At 51.9% G+C, this 26,978-nt stretch overlaps 1 protein-coding gene across 1 annotated transcript; it reads right to left on the bottom strand.

Annotated features, from left to right (window-relative positions):
• Positions 1-4,254: 4,254 nt before the first annotated feature.
• ARSI (arylsulfatase family member I) lies at positions 4,255-10,927 on the bottom strand. The gene is made up of 2 exons (XM_026010627.2): positions 10,221-10,927; positions 4,255-6,553 (listed from the first exon to the last, which is right to left on the bottom strand). The coding sequence occupies exons 1-2, from the start codon at positions 10,538-10,540 to the stop codon at positions 5,146-5,148; spliced, it is 1,728 nt and encodes a 575-aa protein (XP_025866412.1). The 5' UTR covers positions 10,541-10,927; the 3' UTR covers positions 4,255-5,145.
• Between the last annotated feature and the right edge of the window lie 16,051 nt (positions 10,928-26,978).

Below are 26,978 nucleotides of genomic sequence, written 5' to 3'. Positions count from 1 at the left end.
ACTATTAAGAGATTAAGCCCTGCCTCCTCTGAATCCTGGAGGCACACACCACCATCCTTGTTCCTAGCCCTTGTTCCTAGCACCATTCTCTAAGTCCCCACTGGAGTGGAGTTCCTGGTTTGAGCATCACCTGACCCCAGCCTGGTCCACAGCAATGCCTATGGGACAGAAGACTGGGGCTAGAAAGACAGGGCTCACGAGATCTCTAGCTCACTTAACGTTGCTTTAGAAATTAACACATAAAACAAATGGCAGATGTACCCTGAGGCTGTATTAATGGGAACCTGAAGTTCTGAATGGAGGAGGTGATAGTCCTGCTCAGCAGGGAGCTGGCCTGACCACCCCATTCCCAGCTCGCCCCATTCCCAGCCCCCACTTGTGAAACGAAGCAGTCTCAGAAGCCAGCAGAGCACCTGGTAGAAGGTTAGGAGGTCGTGCCCTCAGGTCTCAGGAAGAGGGTGGGGCGGATGAGAGGGACGGAGGTTAATGGCCAACTCTCTCCCTGTCTCTGACAGGGACCATGGAGGTGGTTTATGTGGCTTCCGGGGGCAAGGCCAACCAGGCTCCAGACCACTCTGTCCTGCCCCCCATCCCTCCCCACCCCGTCCCTCTGTCTGTCATCCTTCCTCTATCTCCTCTTTCAGCTCCCCTTTCTCCTCTCCTTCTACTCTTTCCCACTTTCCTCCTTCCCTTGAGCATTTTCTTCTCAAGCCTCCCTATCCTTCCTGTTCCTTTTCACCTCCTTTCTTATTTCTACCTCCCTCCCTCCTGCCTCTTCTCTCCTTCCCTGGCCTAGACCCTGTGCACAGGAAGGGGGACGGGGTGGGGGGCAGGACAGGCAGGACCTAGTGGCAGAGATGACTGGAGAGGAGGAGGGATAAGACCAAAAGGTCTCCTTGGCAACTCTCACTTATACACACACCCCCTTGGAACCTTGGAGAGCTTAACTCAGGGGTGTGGGCACTGCCTCGGACAAGCACCCCCATCCTGAATGTGGCTGCAGCCCTGCACACCAGCTAATTGACTGCCTCCCCTGTGCCTGCAAGGCTGGCAGCTGTGCCTGGTGGTGGCGGGCAGTGAGGAGCCAGGCCTGCCTCTGGGACGCGGAGAGAATGAGCTGATGATTGCATGGGGGCTGTTCCTGCCAGACGCCCCACTCCCCAGGGCCATGGCAGGCATGCGAGCCAGCACGTGTGCTCCCATCTGCAACAGGCGTGAGGTACTCAGGAGCTGGCCTGCAAAGCCCCAGGCTAGTGGCCAGGGGTGGGAGCGCTGGAGGTTGCTGAGCACAGTCCTGACATGCTAAGATAGGGCACGTGAACACAAGCTATACCCATGTATATGGGGTGGGAAGGAAAAGACTGGGACCTGGGCCAAGTTCCTGGGCCATGGTGGCAGTGGGGGTACTGGGGGGAAGCAGAGCCCTGGTAGCATTGGGACAGCCCACTCACATCCCACCTTCCAGAGCCCACACACATACCCACACGCGCATGCTCAGGTGCCTCAGGGTCCTGCAGGGCCTGGGCAAGTGCCGCAGAAAACGTGCCATCTGAAGGGTCCCCACGAGGCCTGTCCCACTAAGGGCAGTGAGCGTGGGGGACAGAATCGGTGAAAAAGTGGGCCAAGAGAGAAGGGCTCCTGCAAAGGGTCTAGGTGGAGGGTGATTTGGTTAATTAATGGCCGTAAGTAACGCCAGGCTTATACTTGGGAGGGAAGTCAGGGGTCAGGGAGCTGCACCACGTAGGAGGCACTGCTTGCAGAGCAGAGGGAAGCAGGGAGTCAAGGGACCGAGGGCCATGGCTGCTGGACCAATGTCACAGCACAGCAGAGCCTGCATCAGAGGACCCAAGTTCAAATCCAGCCGTTGGCTACGGGTATTCATGGCAGGTCTTTTCCCCCTGGGGCCTCCACTTCCTCCTGAGAAATATGGGGACAAGATGTTCCTTCACTGACTCCAAAAATATGAAAAATAGTTATTTCTGCCTTAGAGCCAGGCCCTGTGCTCAGCATTCTGCACAATTTATACCTCACAATATATATCTGTGCAATAGGTTCAGCCGCTGCCTATTTTGCAGAGATGTGACGGGACTTAGCCATGTACAGTCTGTGTGACTTCTACACCTCCGACCTGTGTTCTTTGGCCTGCATAAAGGCTGGAAGGGCCCTGACAGATGGAGACCAAGGCCCAGAGAGAGGAAGCTGCCCTCCCTTGGTACCAGAAGTCAGGGGCAGAGTCAGGATATAATCCAGAATTCTGGACTCCCAGAACAGTGCTCCTTCCCTTCCCTTGCTCTGCCCACCCTCTTTCTGGCACTGCAGGCCTAAGTTCCAAGGTAGCCAGGAGGTACCAAGCGAAAGGAAGAAACACTGTCAGGCCCAGGATGGGGCTCAGAGCCCTGCCCCTCCAGTCAGATCTGGGGCTCCCTCCTGGTTCCCTGGAGACTCATCATCCCTCTCCAGGTTGGATAGGGACACCCCTGGCTCTAACCTGACTGCCTGACCAATCTGCTGCCGTCTGATCCAGCCAAGTGGGAAACTGAGGGTCAGTCTGGCATCTTTAGGTTCCACTCCATCTGATCTGTGACCCAAGGGGCCAGAGCTGCCTCTAGACTACCTCCCTCCCACCCCACCCCACCGCAAGTGGTACAGGCATCTGCCCAGAAATGCCAGCCAGGGGTCTTATACAGAGTCCAGACCCAGGTACTCTGACTGGGGGGAACTCGGACCACAGGAGGCAGGAGGAGGTGGGCAGGACCCACGCTGTCTGCTGGAGAGAACAGAAACCACAGCAAGCAGACTGGGCCTCTCATCATAACACCCTAGTCCTGGTGGCTCCTTACCCCAAAACCTTCCACCAATCTCAGCCCTGGGCCAGCTGCCCACACCCTGGGTAGGCAGGCTTGGGGAGGGCTGGACTATGGACCAGGTTGCAGGCTGAAGCTTCAGTGGGGCTCCTGGGCTGTCTGCTGGGTCCTGGGTTAGGTAGGACTCTGAGCCAGGCAAGCTCTAGGCTGGCTTTAAGATTAGACTGCACATCCTCCCAGGCACAGCCCCTAGCCCTAGAGCTGGACTCTCTATGTTTGAAGCCAGGTTAGCCATAGGGGGTAGGCCTTGGCATCTAGGGAACAGCAGAAAGGGCCTTTTATGGTCCTGCTCGTATGGCCCTAAAGGGCAGGGGCCCAAGAAGAGAAGCAGGGTTAGAACTTGAAGTCAGGCCACGTAAGGCAGGCCCAACACACCAGTCTCAGGAGAGGCTTCCACTCAACTGTTGCAAGCCCGGAGTTGCAGGGGAGCCCTGGCACCATGCCATTCTGGAAGGGCACAGCCCATACAGCCGGGAGAAGCACTCAGTAGAGCTGGAGTACCCTGGGTAATGGGCAGACTATGAACAACCCATCTGTGGAATATGCTGGGCCTGGGACACCATCCCCATGGACGACTTCTTCAGGACTTCCCTCCTAAGCAGGCAGAAATGCCGGGGGTGGCTGGAATCCAGAGACCTCAGCCAGTCCTGGCCCCTGCCCCCCACAGCCCAGGCCTCAACATCCTCCAGGGGTGGTCAGGGTTGGGGGTGGTGCAGAGGATAGGCCCGGGACACAGACAGTCACCTCTGCCCTGCCACCCCAGGCCAGACTCGCTGCTGGGCTCAGCTACCACTGCAGAGGGCATGCAGCTCTGGAACCCGTACCCAAACCCCCTCCACTGCACCGCACCTACCCCACCCCACCCGTCCTGCTCATCCACAAGCTGACGAGTCCTAACAGGCCTCCTTTGCCAGTGACAAAAATAACTATTTTCAAAATTCACAGCAGGGCTTTCGCCTACACACGCTGCACCGACTGGAACCTGAAGGTAGATGTGCAGGGTGCAGCGTGTGCATGGAGGCGCGCTGTGCAGCGAGCAGGCCCTGAACAGCCCCCCCCACCCCTCCTCCCACCCCTCAGCCCATGCCCCCCCAACACACACACACAGGGGTCCCCAGAATGACCAAGAAGGAAGGGCTCTTAAATCATCCATTGTACACAGGGGGACACTGAGGCCCAGAGAGGGCCTGGGATTTGCCAGAGGTCACACGGTGGGCCTGTGGCAGGACTGGATCGGAACCCATATGTTCTGCTTCCTGGCCAGACTGCTAACCTCCTCTCCCATTCGCTGAGTCAATGGTGAGCTCATCCTTGCCCTCAGGATGCACACATGCGCGTGTACACAGGTGGCACTCCAGACCAAGCTCACAGACCGCACTCCAGCCCTGGCTTCCGTGTGACTGCATTTTAATCAAGTTAACGGGCTCCTCCACAACCCTTACCTTAGCCAGTTCTCTACAGCCCTGTGAGGTAGGCAGAGCAGGGGCTAACATTCCCATTTGCAGATGGAGAAATTGAGGCCCAAAGGGGAAGGATTGGGTCCAAGGTCAAAGCAGCACTCAGTGGCCTGTTGGCCAGGGCCTCTTTACACAGCTGTTCCCATCACCCTTGATCCTGCAGCAGCTAACAGCCAGGTCAATTCTCTGGGTGCTGGGGGCCAGAAGGACAGCTTTCCCCAACATCCCCCAGTACGAGTCTGGCCTTGGGACTGGCCCAAGCCATGGGAGGACCAGGAAGGGCAGCCTGCCTCCCTAGACCTCCACCCTCAGCACTCAGAGGATCCCTTAAGAGTGGCCAGATTGCCATGTCTCTGCTAGGGGCCAGGCCTAGAGAGCTGCCTCCACATAGCCCCTCACCCAAACACCCAAGCAGTACCACAGAGATGCAGGGTTCAAGGGTGAGGCCTTAAATGAGCTGGGAGGTGGCAAGGTCAATGGGAACTCCATCATGGCCTCAGGTACCAGGTTCACACAAATGGAGCCACCAAGTCATTAGAGCTCATTTACAGATGAGGAAACTGAGGCCTGGAGAGCTCACACGGGCCACTTGAGGTCACAGAGCAAGTCAGTGGAGAGCCAGAGAGCCAGTACCTGGAATCCAGGTACCCCAATCTAGTTTATTCTTCCCCAAGTCAACTCCCCACCCTTCAACTGAGAGGCACTATATGCCCTCCATTTCCCTGCAGATGGGGACTTGACCTCAGACCCCTCCGTGGGGAGGGGCAGGGCCAGGCTTGAATGGAGAAGTTCATCTAGGGGGAGAGATCCTTGCCTCCCTCCCATCAGATCCTCTGGGACATTAGCCTGGTGTTGAGTTTTCGAAAAAAGGATCGAAGCTTGCAAATCTTGCATTTTTTCTTGCGGCGCCCTCGGGAGAAGCTTCGAGCCCTGCCTGCCTCTTCCTCCTCTTCCTCCTCTTCCTCCTCACTGGCCCAGGGCCCCCACGCACCCCCATTGAAGTCGGGATGGGCCCGAGGATTCTCGGCGGGGTAGCGCACAGGGATGGCTGTGCGGTTATAGTCCACCAGACGGGCCAGCAGGGCCCGGACCACGTCGGGTCGCTGGCCAGCCAGGTCCTCCCGTTCGTAGGGGTCGGCGCTGATATTGAAGAGCCACACCGCCTGGCGGGCGCTGGCCATACGCTCGAGGTTCCACCAGCTGCCCGGAAAGGCGGCCAGCGTCTGCGGCGGGATCCAATCTCCGTAGCCGGGGTCCCCTGTCAGCAGCTTCCACTCGCCCACGCGGATGGCGGCCTGCACGGCAGTGTTCCAGATGCCAAAGCCAGCCTCCAGGGAGCCGTGGCGGGCGTGGTTGTAGAGTGGGTCAATGTTGTGCAGGATCTCTGTGCGCGGCGAGGCCCGGCCCTCACTGATGGCCGGCCACACGTCGTAGCCGTCTAGCCCGTCAGCCGCCGAGGCGGTGCCACCTGCCAGACCCACCAGGGTTGGGTACCAGTCAGTGATGTGCACCAGCGCCCGGCTGGTCCGGCGCTTTCGCTTGAGCAGGGGGCTATGGACGAAGCCAAGGCCGCGCACGCCACCTTCCCAGTATGTGCCCTTGCGTCCTCGCAGAGGCCAGTTGCTGCCCCCCGAGAAGGTCTGGCCACCATTGTCACTGGAGAAGATGATGACGCTGTTGTTGTAGAAACCATAGCGCTTGAGGGCCGAGGTGATGTTGCGCACTGCTTCGTCCATGCAGGTCACCATGGCTGCGTACTTCCGCCGGGCCACGTTGCCCATGGTGCGGTAGCGGTACAGGTACTCACGAGGGGACTGCAGGGGCGTGTGCACCGCCTGGAAGGCCACATAGAGGAAGAGGGGCCGCCGGGGGCTGTGGCTAGCTAGGATGTGGCTGACACGCTGGGCATAGAGCATAGTGGAATACTGGCCGCTGAGCCCCCAGGCCACGTTCTCGCCCTCGTGCAGGTCAAAGCCACACACCCCGGGACCATCACAGTTGTCATAGGTGTAGTAGTCCACATTGCCCGTGAGCGAGCCCAGGAAGGTGTCGAAGCCCCGGCGGGTTGGCAGGCACTCCTTCCGGTAGAAGCCCAGGTGCCACTTGCCCACCATGTGGGTAGAGTAACCTGCCTCCTGCAGCTTCTGTGGCAGCGTCACCTGGTCCAGAGGCAGGCAGTTGGGCTGCCGAGGGCGGATGATGGAGTGCTGAAGTCCTGTGTGGATCTGGTACCTGGGTGGGGAGAGGGCACAGGTGAGCCACAATCCACTGCTCTGGCCAACCAAGTCCCACTTCTCTCCCTGAGGTGGGCTCTGGCCCCAGCACTTCCAGCAAACCTACAGTAGCCAGCAGATCTCATCACGTGATAAGCACTTCAAATGCATTATCTCATTGAATCCTCGAAATCAATTGAAGCAGGTATTTACCGTCATTTTACAGAAAAGGAGATTGAAGCTTGGGATGGTTTAAACCACTCACCCAGGATCACGCAGCTAGGAAGATGGGGAATTAAGAGTCGAACCCAGGTTAATCATGACAACAAAATAGTAATAGCTAATACCAAGCACTCTCTGGGGCCCAGCATCGTGCTACACTCCCTTATATGAATTATCTCACCAAATTCTCACTGACCTAGGAAGTACATGCATATCATTATTAATCCCATTTTCCATTAAGGAAACTGAGACTCAATAAATTAAGTCACTTGTCCAGTGATTCAAACAATAAGTAACTGGAGCTGGGATCTATATCGCAGGTGGTCTTCAGAGACTTCAGAATCCCAAAGTTCTAAGCTACTAACTTGCTCTGGGGCCTAGAGCAAGTCCTGCTCTCCCAGACAAACTCCTACTAACTCTTCAAAGCCCAGCCCAAATGTTCCCCCTCTGTAAAGTCTCTCATAACTCTCTCAAAAATGAGTCACTCTTGCTTCTGGGTTAACATTTAGTAAACATGATCACTGTCCTACTCGGCCATGGAGTTCTCCTCAGTTGTACATGCTCTTGGACCCAGTGATATGTAATGGGGCTGTCCTTTACTCAGCTTTGTATACTTGGCATTCAGTGGATATCTAAAGGATATTCAATGACTTATGGAATGAATGAATGAATGGAATGAATGAATGAAACAAATGAAGAATGGCACTCAGAGGATTTTAAAGGCAGAAGGGACCCAAGTCAAATTCTATTTACCTTGTCTTAAAAATACAGGTCCAGGGGTGCCTGGGTGGCTCAGTTAATCAAGTGTCTCACTTTGGCTCAGGTCATGATCTCGGCAGGATCCTGGGATGGAGCCCGAGCCAGGAGTCAAGCCCCACATCAGGGTTCACACTCAGTGAGGAGTCTGCTTGTCCCTCTCCTTCTTCCCCTGCCCCTCCCCCTGCTCATGCTCTCTCTTTCTCTCATTCTCTCTCCAAACAAATAAATAAAATCTTTTTTTAAAAAAGAAAAACACATATCCAGAGGAGGGGAAGGGTCCTGCTCAAAGTCACTCAGTGATCAGGGGCAAAACCAGGACTTGAACACAAGTCCAAGCAGAGTCTGAACAGACTGTTTTCCAGCACATGAGGCTGCCACATATCTCTTGCCCCATAGTGGCCTCGGTTTGCTCATGTAATGGGGTGAACTGCGTAGAACTCTGAAAACCTTCCAGTTCCCAAATTTTATTAGACCAGTTTTCATGTGCCTACCTACCAATCCATGTGGCCCCTGGATCTGGGTCACTCACCCAGGCTAATACTTTGAGGCAGGAGTGAATGGTTAGCAGAATTCTGCATTCCTCATCTATTCATTCAAATCCCTTCTGTGGTCAAGGCCCCCATGTGATCTGCTTATGGTGTCCAGCTTTTACTCAAGTCTTGAAAGCCCAGAGTAAATAAGAAGCCTGGAACTTCACAAGGGTCTTAGAATCCCACACCTTTTTCTCACCCCAGGGGAATCCAAGTTAAGCCAGAACCAGAATACCTGACACCTTTAACCCAAGCATGAGAGTGAGCTCTCCTGTTTTTGGTTTCCTTATCTTAATTAAAGCTGTTACCATTGTTAGGTATCATTAACTACTATGGTCGTTTTCTATTTGCCACATATATTATTTCATTTAATCCTCATCAAAAATCTACAGGAAGATTATGATTATCCCCATCCTACAGATGATGAAAGTGAGGCTCTCCAAAGCATAGAAATGGGCCCTACTGCAGACGACAAGCAAGCAGCAGCTCCAAGCTTTGAACCCAGGTCTACACAACTCATGCCCAAAACCTCTCGGTGGTGCTGGCTCCACAGACCTCAATCAAGCTAACGAATGATTTAGATTTAATACAGGAAACACCCTACGGCCGGGTAGCGGCGGAGCCTCTTCTTAGGGCTGGGTACCACGGAGCACTGGTTTGTAAAGTGGGTGGGCCAGCTAAGAGTCACCGAAGCCTGTCTGCAAGTGAGTAACATGAGAAACACCGGTCTCTCCAGCTTCACCAAACACGACTGGATGCATTAACAAACACTAATGAGAGTAGTCAGCATCAGTCAGATGGAGCCAGCTGCAGGGGGCGGAGGGCAGACGCTGCCCAGCCACGCTCGGCTAACTTCACAGATCAGGGGGTTGGAAGGCTGCCCTGCTGGCTGCTCATTCCCCTGCTCGAACTAAAAGTCACCTCTTGGGAGAGAGACGCTAACTTGTGCACAATTCTTGGGAATGCAGATTCATCTTCCCTCCTCTGGGGGTTAGTCAACACTTGGTCTTCATGAACCGCCACCACCAACGCCCCCACCCACAGCACGTACACCAGCCCCTCTTGCACTTCTCCAGTTCTCTCTCTGTCCTGGAGCTGAATGCTCTGTGCCCGAGTGAAGGAAAAAAAGGTACCTATTTGACTCCCAGCTCTGGGACCTCTGCCAACCACCTGGCCTCTCAGCCCCCTCTCCTCCAGACCCTAAAGTTGGGGAGAGGCATGAGTAGGGCCCTCCCTGACTCCATGCCTCAGTTTCTCCCACCTAGGAAACAGGGAGAGCCAGGCTCTTGTTCCTGAGATCATACTAATGGCTTTTGGGTGGAACTTAGAAGAAGGCATGCCTTGGACCCCATCCAAGGAGGATTAGCTTCAGCCTTGCCAAAGGATTTTCTCCTAAGTGGCCAGAGTTTGCCTTCCACACCCCCACCTCCTGTTTCCCTGCTCTTTTAATCCTGTAATCCCGTCGCCTTGCCTGTGGACAACTCCTTACAGAGAAAGCAGCACGTCTCTTTGCGGCTCCCAGCCAACTCGGGAGGATTCCGCAGATGAAAAAACAGAGGCTTGGAGAAATGAAGTAACTAGCCAAGGCTCCATAGGTCACGGCATCCTGTGTGTGTCTTTCTGCACCACCTATACTTCCTTGGTTTCCTCTCCATGCATCCATCAATTTGGGGACCCTAATCCCTCTGGTGACATAGAGGCTGCCATTTATGGACAGCCAAGCAAGCTACACACAACTCATCCCATCCTCACCACTCTTTTCCAGGATTAAACACTGCTCTCCACCCCATTTATAGAGAAGTTAAATGAGTTGCTCATGGCCTCAGGGTCTGTAAATAGAAGCAGCCTTAAAACTTAAGTGTCAGAGATTGCCATGTTTCTCTATTTCTCTAACAAAGGGATGACCAGATGTCTCCTTCACATGGTGTGTAGTGTGTGTCCTAGAACATGGGAGGGAGGAGACCTCAAAGATGATCCAATCCATTCAGTGTACAGTTGGAGAAACTGAGGCCCAGAGAGGGCAAAAGACTTAACTCATGATCACACGGGCCACTGGGGACAGAATTGGCCGGGTCCTGGTTTCCCAGGTCCCATACTGTGGACTCAGAGGAAACCTACAGACCGGATTTATTTGGGGCTCCCTCCGCCAGCCCCAGCAGCCTGGGTCATGCCTACCTGCCAGTGAGAAGTTGGCTCCGCGAAGGCGTGCAGATGGGCTGGATATAATAATTCTCCAACTTGACACCCTCGGCTGCCAGCCGGTCCAGGGTAGGGGTCTCGATATCTGAGCCGTGGTAGCCCACGTCGTGGTAGCCCTGGTCGTCGGTGAGGATGAAGATGATATGGGGAGGCTGGGGTGGAGGGGCCGAGGGCTGCTCCAAGCCGGGCTCCCCGGGCCCGTCGGCCACCAGGCTCGGCTTGGCCCAGTCCCAGGACAGGTAGCCGAAGCTGAGCAGGCTGACCAGCGAGAGGCCAGTGAGGGCGTGCAGCGCCATGCCGGCCCGCGCGTCCGCCTCGCGCGCCCAGGGCGCACGGCCCGCACGGCGCTGGACGGTGCCGCGGCCCGGGGGGCGGCTCCGGGCTGGGTCCGGCACCGGCGGGCGGCCCTGCGCGGCCGCAGCGGGGCGCTCCGGGGGGGTCAGGCCCGCGCCGAGCTGCCTCCCGCCGCCCGCGCTCCCGCTCCCCCAGCTCAGCCGGGCCAGCCTGAGACGCGGCGTGGCTGCTTCCCAAAAGTGCTCTCCACCATCCTCCGGCTCTCCCCTTCCCACTAGCCCTCGAGTGCTCCCGCCTCCTAATTTCTCTCGCCTCTGCTTTCCCTTCCTCCCCCTCCCGACCCTCCGGGCCCCCAGCCCGGCCTCTCGCCCCGCCCGGAGTCCCGAGAACAGTCGGGCTCCCCGCAGGGAGGCGGGCAGGACCCCGACCGGGAAGGGGAGGGAGGCTCGGGTTGGGCGGGCCTGGGGGGGACACCGCGGGAGAGAATGCGAGAAAGTTGTAACATCTGCCGGGGCTGAACCCCAGGTGGAGGGGCGGGACGTGCAGCGGCGGCTCCGCCCCCGGGCGGGAAGCCCAGGCCCGGTCGGCCCTCTGGCTCCGGCCCCCTCCCGGCCCGGGCCGGGACAGGGAAGGAGAGGGGCTGCTTGGAATTCAGTGGGACGACTCCGGCGCGGCCCGGTCAGACGGTCCTCCATCCGACACTCTCAGCATCTCTGCGTGCCAGCCCTGGAAGGGACGCTCATAGTTTCCTATTCCAATCCTGTCTTTCTACAGTTGGAGAAACTGAGGCTCTGGGATAGGTGGGAACTCGTGTAAGTCACAGGGCATGTTAGTAGCTTCTTCCCTGGGGCTCAGTGGCTGCTAGAGTGACAGTAGAGGCAGCAGTGGAGAACGGGAACGACTTGAGCAAGGACCTGGGGCTGGAGAGATCTGGAAACTAGATTCTGGCCTTTGCCAGCTTCTCTCCCGGTGTCCTCCCCTCCCCCTCTTCATTCTGAAGACGGAGGCTAGAGCGCCAGCGCTCAAATCCAGGGGTCAGGGGCTGTTGAATGCATCTTGTATCCACAGAGTCCAGAAGCTCAATCAGCACATGTTGCACGAATGAATGAATGAATGAATGGGCCTCCAGCATGGGTGCAGGCCAACTCCCACCCGAGGAAATCTCCACAGCAGAGAAGGCATGCTGGAGGGACTCCTGGGCCAGGCAGGTATCATAAAGGAGTAAAGCAGGGGGATGGCCCTATTGCCAGAGGAAGCAGGGGCTACAGTGAGCCAAAGACCACAGCCTTGGGTCCAGCTGACCACTGTCATGCAAGAATGCAGACCAATGTTTCCAGATCTCCTGATTTTCCAAGAACACCAAATCCAGATTATTATGAGAAATATTCCAACTGTTAAGTGCTAGCAACTAATTTAAAGCAAATGTAAGCGCTGCACGGGCCAACTCAAACCTGAGTAATATGTTAGGCCGTCGGGCGCCTTTTGCAACTTCCACTCTACTTCATTGTTTTCCCAAGTTTTACTAGGCTACATTTTTAAATGGGAAAACTGAATTAAACAAAACCAGTTAGGCATCCTTACTACCAGGACTTCAGACGTCGGATATGCTGACCTCCAGGAGGGGAATTGGCAAAGCTGTATTTTCCAATTTTATTTGACCAGGGCCCTCCTTTTCACAGGGCTTCTAGAAGGGCCGGTGTTTGGGGTACTTAGGGAAACAAAGACTGCCCAGGTGGGTCTTCTCTGCTAGCATCTTTCCCCTGCCAGCATTCTGTCATGATCCCTTCCCTCTGCCTTAAAACCACTGTGTGTGGGGAAAGAAACCAGACCTCCAAAATAGCAGCCCGAGTGAATCCACATTTTGAAATGAGGGCTGCGTGGGGCCGGCCGCTCCTGTTTGCTCAAAGCCCCATATTTAGGGTGACCAGATTTATCAGAAGGGAAAACTGAGCCTGTTGTTCTGGCAAAGGAAATGTTGAGGACAGACAGGAAAAATACAGCCTCCTGAGGGAAACGCTGCTAAAATGGTGCTTCCAGAGGCTTCAGCCTGAAGGCTGTCCTGGGGGTCAAAGTGGGACAAGTCACAGGAGGTCAGATGGACTTGGATTTTTGTATTCTTTGCATTGTCCCAGACCTCCATCAGGAGGATGTGGAGAAACAGCACAGGGAGAAATGGCAAGGGAGGTGGGGTGGGGATGTAGCCTGGAAGAAAAAATGTCTGGGTGGGGGGGAAGCTCACAGCCTGCAGATCTCCTGGGGGCAGGGGGAGGTGGGGTTGAGGAAGGGGGTTAGGGAGCATCCTAGCAGAATTTCTAAGAGTTCGAGACTATGGGCTCTGACATCAAACTGCTAGTGTTCAAATCCTGCCACTTATCTGGGGCCAGGCCTTGGGCAGATTATTTGGCCTCCCTCAGCCTCAATTTCTTCTTCTTATAAAATGGGATAACAATATACACGAGACACACTACAGTGTTCAGTAAAGTGCCAGCACAGAGTAAGTACTCAATGAATGTGAATGATTATGATGATTGTTTTCTGTGGTTCAGGGAGAAAAGACCAAGTCCTGTGGGTTGACCATTACTGGGAGGCAGATTTCAGGCCAATTTAAGGGGTTACTTTTGTAGGAAATCTGTCAGCTTTCTTAATCAGAGGACGGCAATGATGGGTGAATCACCGTGTGGAGAGAAGTAGGTGGCACTCTGGGGCCCAACTCGTGTTCCCCAGTATTCATGTTTAAGGGCACCCTCAGTACTCCCCCAAACCCATGGTGGCCTCAGGGGGCATCAACCCCCTCTAACATTCTAGGGAAATAACTACTAACCCTCAACTCTTAATGCCATCACACAGCAGGGCTAGGCTGGAACATTTAAGCCTGATGTTTCCAAAGGCTCAGGGATGCCAGTGGGGAAATAAACAATGAGAACGTGAATCCAGGTCATATCGCTGTTGAGATGTGACTCACTCATCTTCCCTTTACAGGATGCCTACCCACCTTCTTCCCTGGGATAACATCTGTCGGCCCTACTGCCACCCAGATGGACTCAAGAACTCCAAAATGCCTCAAGTTCAGTCCCAATAGGTAGGTCTCAGAGAAGCAGAAGTTCCCTCTTGAGCTCAGCTAGCTTTTGCAGTTTCTGTCTCAGGACCCACCTGTTTCCAAGGAATGACAGCAGGAATATCTGTCCCCTAGAGACCGGGGAAATCTGTCCCCTCATTCACACAGGTGTGTGCCTCCCCTGTCATTCACAAAGAGCAACTGCATTAAAACAGTGCTAGAAATGTAACATCTGCACATGAAATACAGATCAGATACGGCAGGGGTATAGTGTTGTTAACTTCCCGTCAGATTTCAGAAAGCACTGAGCTCCCCATTACTAGCACAATGCAAGAAGAGCAGAAAGTGCCATTTATCTAGGAGGTTAGAGAGATTCCAAATTAAATTGGGGAGCAAAATCGAAAGACTTTGAAAGTTCTTTCCAACTTGAAAATGTTATGATTCGGATTATTTATCCACAGAAAACTTGTGAGGGTGCAGAGATATAAAAGTGAAAAAGTGGGTGAGTCTGTTTTGTGACTTTGTCTTTCATTGCTATGTGTGGGGTAGGTGTAGGTGTGTGTGTGTATGTTTGGCCATCTTTGAGCTAAAATTAACTTAGTACAGATATTATTTTCTTCTGACTTAATTGACCTTGGCAAAGATCTTTTTTTTTTTTTTAAGATTTTATTTATTTATTTGAGAGAGAGAGAGAAAGAGAAAGGGAGCATAAGCAGGGGGAAGGGCAGACAGAGGGAGAGGGAGAAGCAGACTCCCCACCAAACAGGGAGCCCAAATGTGGGACTCATCCCAGAATCCAGAGATCATGACCTACCTGAGCTGAAGGCAGACACCCAACCAACAGAGCCACCCAGATGCCCCGACCTTAGCAAAGATTTTATGCACAGGTTATGCATGCATGCATGTTGTCCTCTGGAGGTCAGTTTGTGTAGGTGGGGCCAAATCAAGGATCCAAAAGGTAACATAGAAGGCCTCTGAACAATCAAACATGTCACAGAGTTCGATCCCTGGACTCAGAGGAGAGCTTCTCTGGCCTTCCTCACTCCAGGCCTACTGACTCTTGCTTTGTGTGCAATTCTTATAAGGCTCATGATTTTGTTTCCTAGGAATATTGGAAGCAGTTCAGAAGGAATGGATGAGAAGGTGGCTTGAGGCACTTGCCTGTTTTATAGTAATACAGCTTCACAGTGAAAACATCAGGGGCAAACAAAAGAATACACAGAAAAATTGGACCTGTAAATTCCCAAAGCCTGGGATTTTGGTGCCATTTGGTGCAAAAGCCAAGAGCTGTGTCCACCTGAACAGATCTGGGGGCACCACCAAATCACAGCCAAGCCACAGAAGGGCATGAGGCATCATCCTTCAGTGTTTAAATTCTGTTTAAGATCCTCTCTTCAAAAAGGCTAGAGAAGGCATCAGGAATGTTTTAAGGTTTCTATCCAAGATGGTTACTTTGACAGGTTCATGGTGTAAGCTCAGCTTCCCCTGTAGAGCATCCTCCCCAAAGATGCAGGCTCAGGCGGCAGTACTGGCTGCAGTGCATTCCGCTCTGCGTTCTATGGTGAGAAGGATGCCAGCGCCCTGCAATGGTGCTGGATGGACGTCAGGCTCCCCAGAGGCAGGCCCGACTCCTCCCCCTCCTGCCTCTCCTCAGAGCCCATGGATAACAGCATTACATTCCCTGCACTTTAAGCTCCTCGAGCCCCGGGAGCTGGAAAGGGCATGTAGCGTGTGGCACCCAGGAATGAAGCACACCAAGTGGGAGCACGAGATTCTGCTTCTGCACCCTTGCCAAGAGTTAGGCCATATCCTCCTAATGAGCCATTTCCTGATTCGAAAAATGCCTCCACAGGATTTCCTGGTCGTCTAGTCTAGTGGCCACTGGTTCTCACTTTAAGTCACACACTCGACTAGTGCATCATGAATTACAATAAATCAATGATCAAAGGTAAGGTCAGAGGTGTCTAAGAAAGCCATGCTGGCCGCATCACAGAGACTGTATTGCCCACCTGGATGAGCTATGCTCCCCAGTGGGTGCCAAGGGGGCATCTGATGCCTGGTGGTTCTTGCTAGTCATTATTTGGGCAAAATGGTTCTGGGACGAAGAGCATTTTCCTCCTTGATGCTGGTGCACCTCCTTTTGCATTTCTGGAGTGGGGTGGGGGAACACACTCCTGACCCTTGCTTCCAGCCTTCTCGGCCATCTCACTGAGTCCTCATGTTTTAGCATCGGGATCTCCATATCAGACATCGGAACCGAGAGTGGCAAGAGCCAGGGCACCGTAGTCGCTTGCCTTTAACCCTTCACGGGGCCCCAGTCCTGGGCATTTCAATGGCTCCTTTCTCTGGCGCTCAATGAAACATTCTTCCGAGCAGATTATTGAAAGCAGAGCTCTAGGTCCACAATGGGCGCTCTGTGCTCACAGCCGCTGCCCAATCTGTTTGCCCAGCTCGACTGCGGCCTCGCCTCTCCGCACACTCCCGCCCTCCGCCGCCCGACCCCGGCCCCACCTCGAGGCCAGCTCAAAGGGAAGCCGTATGAAAGGACTTGTTCTCCACCTTCTCAGAAGTTCCCGCCTTGGCCTCTGCCAGCCTTGGGAGGAATTAGCCCGATGGGACCCAGGCCTGCCTCCGGCCCATCCATCCGGGGCTCTGCCCACTTTTATATCTGGAGATTTCTTTTCTTTTTTTGAATATATATTTTATTTATTTATTCATGAGAGACACAGACAGAGAGAGACAGAGAGAAAAGCAGGCTCCATGCAGGGAGCCCGACATGGGACTCAATCCCGGGACTCCAGGATCACACCCTGGGCCGAAGACAAGGCACTAAACCACTGAGCCACCCAGGGATCCCCCTATGTCTGGAGATTTCTGTCCTCACTGGTCAATGGGTTTCTCTCTCTCTCTCTCTCTCTCTCACACACACACACACACACACACACACACACACACACACCAGGTGGGACTTTCAGAGAAAGAGATGAAGCCCCAGAGAAGCAGACTGAGATCTGGGGTCACTCGGCTGATCCAGAGATCCAGAGAAGTAGAGGGGCTCCAAAAAGCGAGGGTGCCAGGCTGCCCACTAGCATCCCCTCCCGGGTTCAGGGAAAGAAACAGTTCCCCGAGTGAGAGCCCTGGAGTTGATGGCTGTGCTCCAGCCTAGCCCTGCCATTTGCTAGCTGTGTGACTTAGCTACCTGAGTCGACCTCTTAGTGCCCTGGTTTTCTTATTTGTAAAGCAGGAATAATTATAGTAGCTACCTCATCAGGTTGTTGTAAGGATTACAACAGACAAGGCACGTGATGCTCTTAGCATGGTGCCTGGTGTCTAATCAGCTCTCATGAAATAATAGCTGTTGTTATTATTGTTACTATATTTAGATTCTATTGTCATTGTACTTAGTCTATTCCTACAAGTGCAGAGCCCTGGGAACAAAAATCAGCATTCCCTTGATCAAGTCCTTGTTCTCTTCCAAATTTTTTTAAAGATTTTATTTATTTATTCATGAGACACACACAGAGGCAGAGACATAGGCAGAGGGAGAAACAGACTCCATGCAGGGAGCCCGATGTGGGACTTGATCCTGGGACTCCAGGATCACGCCCAGAGCCAAAGGCAGATGCCTAACCACTTAGGCATCCCTCTTCCAAAATTTTCAATGGCTGGCTACTCACTGCCTATAGTAAAGGGCTCGAGCTCCTTGGCTTGGCTCTCAGGGGACAAAAACTTGATTCCCTCCTTCATGGTAACAGTCACTAAAAGTGTAAAGGGTGGGATCCCTGGGTGGCGCAGCGGTTTAGCGCCTGCCTTTGGCCCAGGGCGCGATCCTGGAGACCCAGGATCAAATCCCACATCGGGCTTCCGGTGCATGGAGCCTGCTTCTCCCTCTGCCTGTGTCTCTGCCTCTCTCTCTCTCTCTCTCTCTCTGTGTGTGTGTGTGTGTGTGACTACCATAGATAAATAAAATAAAAATTAAAAAAAAATAAAAAATAAATAAAAGTGTAAAGGGTAAATGGGTCCTCTCGCTGCCATCTGTGACTGTCCTCATCTACTATATTTGGAGAACCTGGCTTTTAGCATCAATATAAGGAAACCCTGCCTGGCGGGAGAAAGATGCTGAATCAATACCAAATTGAAATTTGGAGGTCGTAATAGTGCTATAATAGCTTGCTTTTAGTGAACACCCACTATGTGCCAGGTGCCGTGTGTGACCATATTATTTCACTTAATTCTCGTGCAGGCCTATGGTGCAGGTAAAATTATTACCATTATCTGCATCTTCCAGATAGAGAAACTGAGAAGCAAAGAAAGGGTAAGTAATTTGCCCAAGCTCACACAGCCAGAAAGCTATGTCCGAGCCAGGATTTGAACTGGCTGTTCAAACACCTGTTATATTGAATATGCCACGATTCACTCTCCTGTTAGAGACCCTCAGTCTGTCACAAGGCTTCACATACAGTTCCCCCTGTGCCCTTCGGTTCCCCCTGTGCCCTTCGTGGTTAGATGCCAACTCTCTCAGTGCTTTGGCATCCCCTAGGGGTCCCTAGGGGTCCTGGGAGGCACCCTCACATCCTGGGTAGAACTCCACTGCTTGGCCACTACTGGCTTCTGGGCCCATTCCCTGCCCTCCTCATTCTCTCCCTGAGGTCCCAGTGCCTGCTCCAGTGGCTTTGGGACATCCCGAAGTCCTCTGAGGCAGAGGCTTCCCCTGGCTGCCTGTCTTCTAGGAACCAGATGTCACCTGTCAGCTCTGCCTCCCTGTGGAGCACTAGCCAGTCTCCCAGGGCAGCAGTCTTGCTGGGTTTTTCTTCTAAGGGACAGTGCAGCCCAGCCCCCACTGCCTCCTGGCCCTGGCTAGACAGCTCCAAGCTGGGGATGCTCACTAATGACAGGGATGAGGCTTGCCTCTGTTCCTATGGCAACTGCTGCGCTCCACTTAGTCAATCACTTTTTGAAGCTCCTGCTGGTGTGAGAGTTATTTTGCATAGACATACTTAACTCTTAACCAGGAACTCTGCACTGGGTCTTTAGATCCTTCCAGATCGCTTATAAAGTTGATTTTCTCTTTCCTCCCTTTGTCGAAGTCCCTTTATCTTTAAAGCTCAGCTCAAATCCCACCTCTTCTAAGAGACCTTTCCGGGTCTCTCCCTCCCCGTGCGCCTCCCCAGGTGGAGTCAATCTCTTGCTCCCCACACTCCCCTGGGGCATGTTTATGGCTCTCTTAGATCACAGTCTTCTGTTTCACAGTTATTTATGTGTCTCCTTCTGAGCCCCTGGTGACTGATCAGCCCATAGTAGGTGCTAAACAAACATTTGTTTGAATTTATTTGAATTTCCCTTTCAGGGTTTTAAAAAATTACTATTATTAACAGTACAGACCATTACTAATAATCCCTATGCTTGTAAAATTATTTACAGTTTATATATAGCTTCATGCTTGAGGGCACTGCTTTAAACCCCAGCTCCACCCTTGCTAGCTCTGTGACAGCGTACAAGCCTTGTAACTGCTCTCAGCTTGCTTCTCATCAGTAAAACGGATTGTTGTAAATATTAAAATAAACGTGTAAAGAGTTTACTTAGCACAGGGCCAGATGCTTGTGATGCCTCAGTAAAATGTTAGTCATTATTATAACTCATGGTCTCATTTGGACCCCACAAGAGCTCTAGGATGAGAAGTGCAGGGCTTTTGTTAGTGTCACCAAGGGCATGTGAAGAGGATGAGGCTCCGAGAGGGGATGTTCTGCCTAAATGTTCAGACCTTATTCGAGTGCTGCAGTGGGTACTTGTTGTCAGCTGTGGGGCCTTTCCATCTCCCCTTTCCAGGTCATGGAACCTGGATTTCCCTTTGCAGAACTACTCCTTCCTACTGGTGGGTCCACTCTGAGGCAGGCTTGGATAATCAGTGTCAGATGTCCCTAGCCACAGTGATTAGTTCAGGGATGGGCAAGGGGACCCAAGTCTGAGACTCACTTCTGAGATTTTTGTTTGAATTTCTGAGAACAAGATTGTCTCTTTGCTGCTGGACTGTAAGCCTAACTCTCGGCTAACTCTAGGGGCTAACTCGAACAGAGAGGAAAGCCAAGTGCAGAGGTGAAGACAGATTCATTATATTGTCAGCTGAGCCGAGGAATCCCAAAGATACAACAACCCCTGGACTTTGGCAGTGGGAACGGATACAGTCCTTCTGTCTCATGCCAGGTTGTGTTGGTATCTGCCATTTGCAGCTGAATGAGTACCAACCATTGCAAATATACTATGTCGTCCACACAGAGATCAAGGATCTCTCTATTCCATTCAATCACATGACAGACACTTCTGGAGTACTTACTATGTGCCACCTACTTCCCCGGGCTGACACTGTAGGAATGGATTAAGACAAAGCACCCAACCCTCTTGGAGCAGAGGTCCATTGTCATCCCTCTTGACATAGGAAGAAACCAAGGCTCAGAGAGGAGGACACCCCCAAAGTACGTGTCCTTCAAATGATTCAGGGTGCCATGGTTCCAGATGAGGCTGGGTAGGAGCTGGGGCAGGCAGCTAGGACTGGCCAGTCACTGGTACGAAGGACTGGTTTAGGAATTCATGAGTTTTTACTCATGCCATGTCAAAGCAGGAAGGTTCTGGACCAAAAGCAAGAGGTTGGATACAGAGGCTGAGACTCTAGTCCCCTGGGTCCAGGAGTCTGGACAAGGGACATTTTCCTAGGAATAGTGTGGCTCTGAAATCTGATTTGGTTGATTCCCATGCTCCTGGCTGATTGGATAGCCTCTCCTCTTGGGCTACAACTCTGATTAATAAGGTCTCTCTAGCATCAAGATTATCCTAGGAGGAGGCTGCTTCTTCTGGGATCTTTCACTATACTTCTCAAAGGGAAAAGCCCACTTTCCAACCCAAGCTGAGGCAAGTTTTTCTCCTCCATCTGATGACTCACCTCTGGGAGAGCCCAGTCTCTCCAGGGCTGGGCCCCTGGGGGAGGTTGTGATGTCTAGAAGTTGGATTTGCTCTCAGCTTGCTTTGTTTGTCTCTGACTCGTCTGGATCCTGCACAGGGTCTGGCATATAATAGAATGAATAAGTTTTTCTTAAATGGATGTTTGTGGAGTTTTGTTTGTTGGTTTTTTTACTCATAGCAGAGTTTAAGATGCCCATCCTGAGGCAAACTGACTGTGAAACTAATACAGTTTAAGCTTCAAGACCCTTCCCTGGCACAGGCCCCACTCTAAGCTCTGGGAGGGGCCCTAGCAATGTGTTCACATGGTCATGTGCTTCTGTAAAAATTGCACAAGTCATTTTAACTGTAATCAGTTGAGATCACTCACTTTTTCCACTCTGCCCTCCTTACTGTCAGACTTTCCTTATGTCAGATGGCTTTAGAATGGCCGTGGCATTTTTTGGGATCTGGCTAAAGGGAAGTTGCATTTAGTTTGCATTTTGTGGCTGTCTAGGTTTTATGAATAGTTAAGTCAGCTATTTCAGGATTGAAATGTCTTGAAGGACCCCCTTGCTGTCTACTGAGCCCACTTACTTGGCATAAAGACACAGAGGTGAAGGCTCAGAGTTGCATGGTGACAGAAATGTGACCTCCAGGACCTGGTGGCAGAACTGTGTGTGCTGGAAAGGAGGGACAGTTTGAAATCCAGGAAGCTGGAAGCGAGGCTTCCAGCCTAGTAGATAGTTCTTCCAATGATCAGGCCTTTACAATGGTAAGCAGACTTGGTGCTCAGAAATACTTAGACAAAATGGAAGTTATTCCCTGTCGAGAATATTCTCTGTAAGACAATGGATACAATGATAAATGTACCACAACCCTCCCTTTCTTTTGTGTTGTTTATGGCTGAACTGTGTCCCTCTGAAAAGGTATGTTGTTATCCTAACTCCTAATACCTCAGAATGTGATCTTATTTGGAAATAGGGTCTTTATAGAGGTAGTCAAATTAAAACAAGGCCCTCAGAATGGGCCCTAATCCAGTATAACTGGTGCCCTTATAAAAGGAAGAAAGTTTGGATGTAGAGACAGGCACACAGGGAAATCCCAGATAGTGATGAAGGCAGAAATCACGGTGATGCTTCTACAAGGCAAAGAATACCAAAGGCTGCCAGCACACCACCAGAAGCTACAAAAGGGGCCTGGACCAGATTCTTTCTCACAGCCCCCAGAAGAAACCAATACTACCAATATCTTGATTTCAGACTTCTAGCCTCTAGAACTGGGAGACAGTACATTTCTGTAGTTTAAGCCACCCAGCATGGTACTTGGTTATGGTGGTCCCAGTAAACAAATACCCATGGAAATAGAAGTTGCCAGAAGACCTGTGTCTGTAGACCACAAACCTGGGGCAATAGCACATACAGTGAGTACATCCAAGTGTGAAGTCCCATGTTTCATGCATTCCAACAATCACAAATCAAAAGGAAAAATTCAGTTAACCATGCAAGAAGGAAGAGCTAATTATCTTTCCACGAGTATACCTAAAATGGCACCTGTAGCTTCCCTCCATCCTCCAAGACCTACGCTGTTTCCACCATCTGGAACTTTCTCTCATTGTCCGCAACTAGGACTTCCCTACCTCCACCCCCAGAGCCTCATCCTGTTACCTGTGTGTGCTCCCCACATCATATTTAGAAAGCAACCAGCTGGGCTCTGCTCCTATGGGCCCAGATCCCAGATTTGAGATTCTAGAGAATTAAAGGGTAGAGTGGCCTGAACCCCATCCCCCCAAACCACCCTTCCTCATCACTTTTCACTCCTTCCCTGAGCCCAGAAAACCAAATCAGAGTTCTTTCCTCTCAGACCCTGAAGGAACAGTGCCTTCATGTTTGGCCCCAGGCGAGCATTCTCAATTACTCTGGAAAGGCCATCTAAACATTGGCGATTCTGCTGGGTTTTTCTTTCCACCTTTTCCTCCTCCTTCCCCTGGCCTGGCCTCCAGCCTCTCTTCCATATTCCCTGCCCCACAGTGTCCTCAGGGGAACCCAGCCCTCTCTTCCCCTGCAACCCACTTCCCACCACGCTTACCACCAGCCTGCTCTCTCTTATCAGACGACCAGCCCCAGTTGTTTTTCTTAGACGTCAGTCTGAGGCTCTTGGCTAAAGATGTAGGGAGAAGCAGAGGGAACTCCAGGGTGGTTGGGCTGCAGGGTCCAGGCAGGGATTCAGTGGCTCACAATGTACAGGGTTCTATCTAGAGCACCTTCGGGTACAACTTGACTCATCAAGATCCTGGACTCAGCACTGAGAAGAGGGGATTGACCAGGACCCTTGGAATGACAGAAACCCAACTTGCCAGCTTAAGGCAAGAAGGGGGAGTTTTTTGACTGGTGGAGCCAAGTGGAAAGAGATGGGGAAGAGTGGGACTGCTGGGATGACTTGTGTTCTTCCATTTTAACCTTTGTCCCTCTGTGGATGTCACTTTTATTCTACCGGGCTCGCCAGGAGGAAACTCAGAGACACTTTATTGGCCCAAGTTAAAAAGTCCCAGAGAGCTCACACATTACTGATGGGGATGTTCAAAATGGTCAAGCCACAGCGAAAAACAAAAGTCAACATAGAATTGCCTTAAGACCCAGCAATTCCACTCCTAACCATATGCCCCCAAAGAATTGAAAATGAGGACTTAAACGTATACTTGTGCACAAACATTCATACAGCGCTATTCACAATCGCCAAAAGGTGGAAACAGCCCAAATGCCTTTCAGCGGAAGGATGGGTAACCAAATTGTAGAATATTACTCAGCCATAAAAAGGAATGGAGATCTGATGCATGCTACGGTGTGGACGAGCCTCAAAACCAGTACGCTGAGTGAAATAGGCCAGACACCCAAGTTCCCATGTTATATGAGTCCATCTGTGTGAAACAGCTAGAATAGGAAAACCCATAGGATGCAGATTGGTGGTTGCCAGAGGAATTGGAAAGAGGAAATGTAGAGCAACTATTTAACTGGCATGAGGTTTCCTTTGAGGTGATTGAAAGGTTTCGAACCAGATGTGGTGCTTGTACAACATGGAATTGAATTGTTGACTCACTTTTAGAAAGTTAATTTTAGGTTGTATTAACTTCACTGTGATAAAATTTAAAAGCTTCAGAGAACTCTCTCGTTGGCTTATCTTGGGTCAAGTGCCCAACCTAGCCAACCAACAAGGATCAGGGGTGGAATCTACAAAGACAGGGCAGCTCTCCTTAGGGTCACATGGTTGCAGTTGGGCAAAGTTACATTTCCTGAAGAGGTGGGAGACAGGGCACTCTTCTGGGAAAATGAAACTTCAGTTTAATAAATGAAAGAATGGCCAAACATCAGGGCTAAAAGAGAATCTGGAATTACACTGTTTGGTGGCTACTAGTTAAGTATGGCCCTTTAGATTTAAATTAATTCAGTTTCTAAGTGGCACAAGCACCTTTCAAGAGCTAGTGGCTACAATATTGGACAACATAGATATAGAACTTTTCCGTCACTGCAGAAAGTTCTATGGGACAGCAATAATCTAAAGGTAATAGAGTCCAACCCCTTCATTTTGCAGGTGAGACAAATGAGACCTGAGGAGGAGGGGACTTACATAAATACACACAGCAGTTTAGGACCTTGGCCAGAACCAACACTCAGGCTTTTTAACTCCTATCCTGATGATGTGCTTTCCCTAAGGTGGCGCACACTGTGGTGTGCTATCTCTCCTCAGGGGGTTCTCAGCTTCATGGGAGAGGAGACATGCTCACAAGAATGACAGGGCAGCCCTTTTCATTCCTTTCACTGATAGTATTGAGAGGCTACGGAGGGCCAGGCACCCAGTCACGCCGGGAAAAGCAGTGTACGCCACAGAGAGGATGATTGGCAAAAGGCCACACAAACGTAGGGGAAATGGAGATGAAAATTTTTTTTTTTTTTTTTTGGAGATGAAATTTTTAATTGGAAAGAAGCTCTAATGTCTTTCTGTTTATAAAAGCAACATGCTCGTTGCATGCAATTTAGGAAGGCTTCAAAAATATTAAGGAAAAATAAATATCACCATAATCTTCATGACTCAGAGATTGTCATGGTTAACATTTTTATATATATCCTTCTAGGCCTCTTTTTTCTCTGCGTTGCCAATTATAGACACATATATATGGATCAAAATGCATTTTATACGCTTTATTCTGTCTCCTGCTTTTTTCGCTTAATATATTTTGTACATTTTTTATGTAATCAAATGTAGATTCATGTCATCATTTTTAACATCTGTGAGAGATGAATTTTGAATAGAAGGTTCTGCAAGGCTACTTGATGAAGTGGCATTTGACCAGGCCCTTGAAGGATCAGGAGGCAGATAGTAGCCAGGGCAACCTCAGCAGAGGAGGCAACCCAGACGAAAGTCAGATCAGTCCCCTCTGCCCACAAAGCTGGCCATCGATAGATGAGGGGATCGAGGCCCAGAGGCAGAGCTTAATTCTATCACGGTCACGTGTGAGTTGGTGTTAAGGGTGAGATTTGAGTCCAGGACCCTAGCCCTTCATCCACGGCTTCAACATCCACAAAGTCCAGCCCAGAGTCCCCACCCCCACCCCCACCCCCATGAGCACTTGAGGTCCTGTACCACCTGGTTCTTGTTCCCTTTCATTGTCTTAATGACAGATGACAGCCCATCATGGATCATGCCGTGCATCTGCTTCATGCACTGACAGGGAAATTGAGGCCCACAGGAGGAAGGGCTGTCTGGATCACCACACTAGAGGAGAACGATCACTTTCATGGAGACAGCCCGCATGCATGTCAGGCCACGAGCTGGGGTCTGGCCTCCAGCCCACCTGGGGACCCTCTCCTCTCCTCCTGAGGGCTGTGCCTGCGCCACCCTGAGTCACTGTGAGCCCGCTGTGAGTCAGCAGCATTCCTGGGGGCTGACAGCACTGCAGTGCGGCCGCGGGCCCTGCCTTGTGCCTCGGTGAGCCTGGCACATTCTCCAGCGAGGCCAGAGAGTCAGCCAGATGAGTGGCCTCGGGTCACGGCCGACAGCCTGGGAGCTGACCTGTCGGGGCCTCAGGGATTTGAATGACTCAGAGAAACCCCAGCGGCCTCTGTGCTGCCTGGGAGCCAGGCTCTGACCCCACACGTCCTCTCTGAAGGAGACTGGGGTGGAAGGCCCTGGCCACTGTCCCAGCTGGGAGAGGTGGTGGGGAGGCAATGAGAAGATTCTCTGACACCCTCTCTACCCAGATTTGGGCAAGTCACTCCCCACCTCTGTGTGCAGAGGAGGATGTCAGGAGCACAGGCTTTGCCATGAGACAAGCTTGGGTCAGGGTTGAAGCCCCAACTCAGCCTCCGGCTCACATGTGACTGTGGCCAGTTACTTAACCCCGAAGGCCCACAGCAGGACCAAGTGAGAGTGCATGGAGGGCACTTAGCACAGGGCAGGACACAGAGACGACGCTCAAGAATTGGTAGCTATTTTTTAAAAGTTTTTATTTACTTATTCATGAGAGACACGGAGAGAGGCAGAGACATAGGCAGAGGAAGAAGAAGGCTGCCTGCGGGGAGCCCGACATGGGACTCTATTCCAGGACCCCAGGATCACGACCTGAGCCAAAGGCAGATGCTCAACCACTGAGCCACCCAGGCACCCCAAGAATTGGTAGATATTATTAAGGCAGTCAATATTATCCAGGGTCTTTTCTGGCATTCTCCTTTTATGCATTCGCCGATTCACTCATTCATTCACTTAGCCAGTGTTCACTGAGTGCCTCTGAGTGGGGACAGAGCTTGGAACAGGGCTTTCCGGGGAGGGGAGGTCACCTGCTAGAGGATGTTCATGGTTAAAGCCTTTGCTGAGCCAAGAAAATACAGACATTGACCACCACGGTCTCTGCATCACAGAACTTACAATCTACTGGGGAAAAGAGAGACCATACAGTTATATAGATAATAAAAAAGGAAATTACAGATATATGGTTGAGGGTGTCTAGGGAAGCCCACGCAGATGGCATGGCCAAGAGGTCTCTTGGGGCTGGGGGTTGAGGGGTGATGTTTATGCTGAGACTTGAGGGCAAAACCATGAAAAGAAGCCAGCCTTGTAAGGAGGCTGGAGGAGGGCCTCTAGGCCAGGGCAAGAGCAAAGGTGAGGACCAGTGCCAGAAGGTCTGTTGGGGGAGCAGGGCAAGGAGGTGCATGGCGCTGCAGTGAGAAGGGGAGTGGCTGGAGAGGACAGGGAGTGTCAGGGCCTTTCAAGCCATGTGAAATGTGTCTCTTTTTTCCTAGAGGCGATTCCATGCCTCTGTAGGCTGGGGTTCCAGGCAGGGCAAGACCCCCCAGTGCCTGAATCAGAACTAAGCTGGCAAGAGCTTGGCCACTTTCCCACGGGGGCTGTCTGTGCTATGTCCAGGCCGCTGTGATTCTCAGCCTTCCCAGCGCCAGCAGGAC

Source organism: Vulpes vulpes, chromosome 4 (genome assembly GCF_048418805.1).
Source record: "Vulpes vulpes isolate BD-2025 chromosome 4, VulVul3, whole genome shotgun sequence".
Lineage (NCBI taxonomy): Eukaryota > Metazoa > Chordata > Mammalia > Carnivora > Canidae > Vulpes > Vulpes vulpes.
The sequence above is the reverse complement of the archived record's forward strand: the minus strand, read 5'-3'. Positions and strand labels throughout refer to the sequence as shown.

Excerpts from the sequence above, each read along its gene's own strand:
- ARSI (XM_026010627.2), bottom strand. The coding sequence starts at position 10,540 with ATGGCGCTGCACGCCCTCACTGGCCTCTCGCTGGTCAGCCTGCTCAGC. Across the intron at positions 6,554-10,220 it reads AGCCAACTTCTCACTGGCAG|GTACCAGATCCACACAGGAC; the intron begins GTAGGCATGACC and ends CTCCCCACCCAG.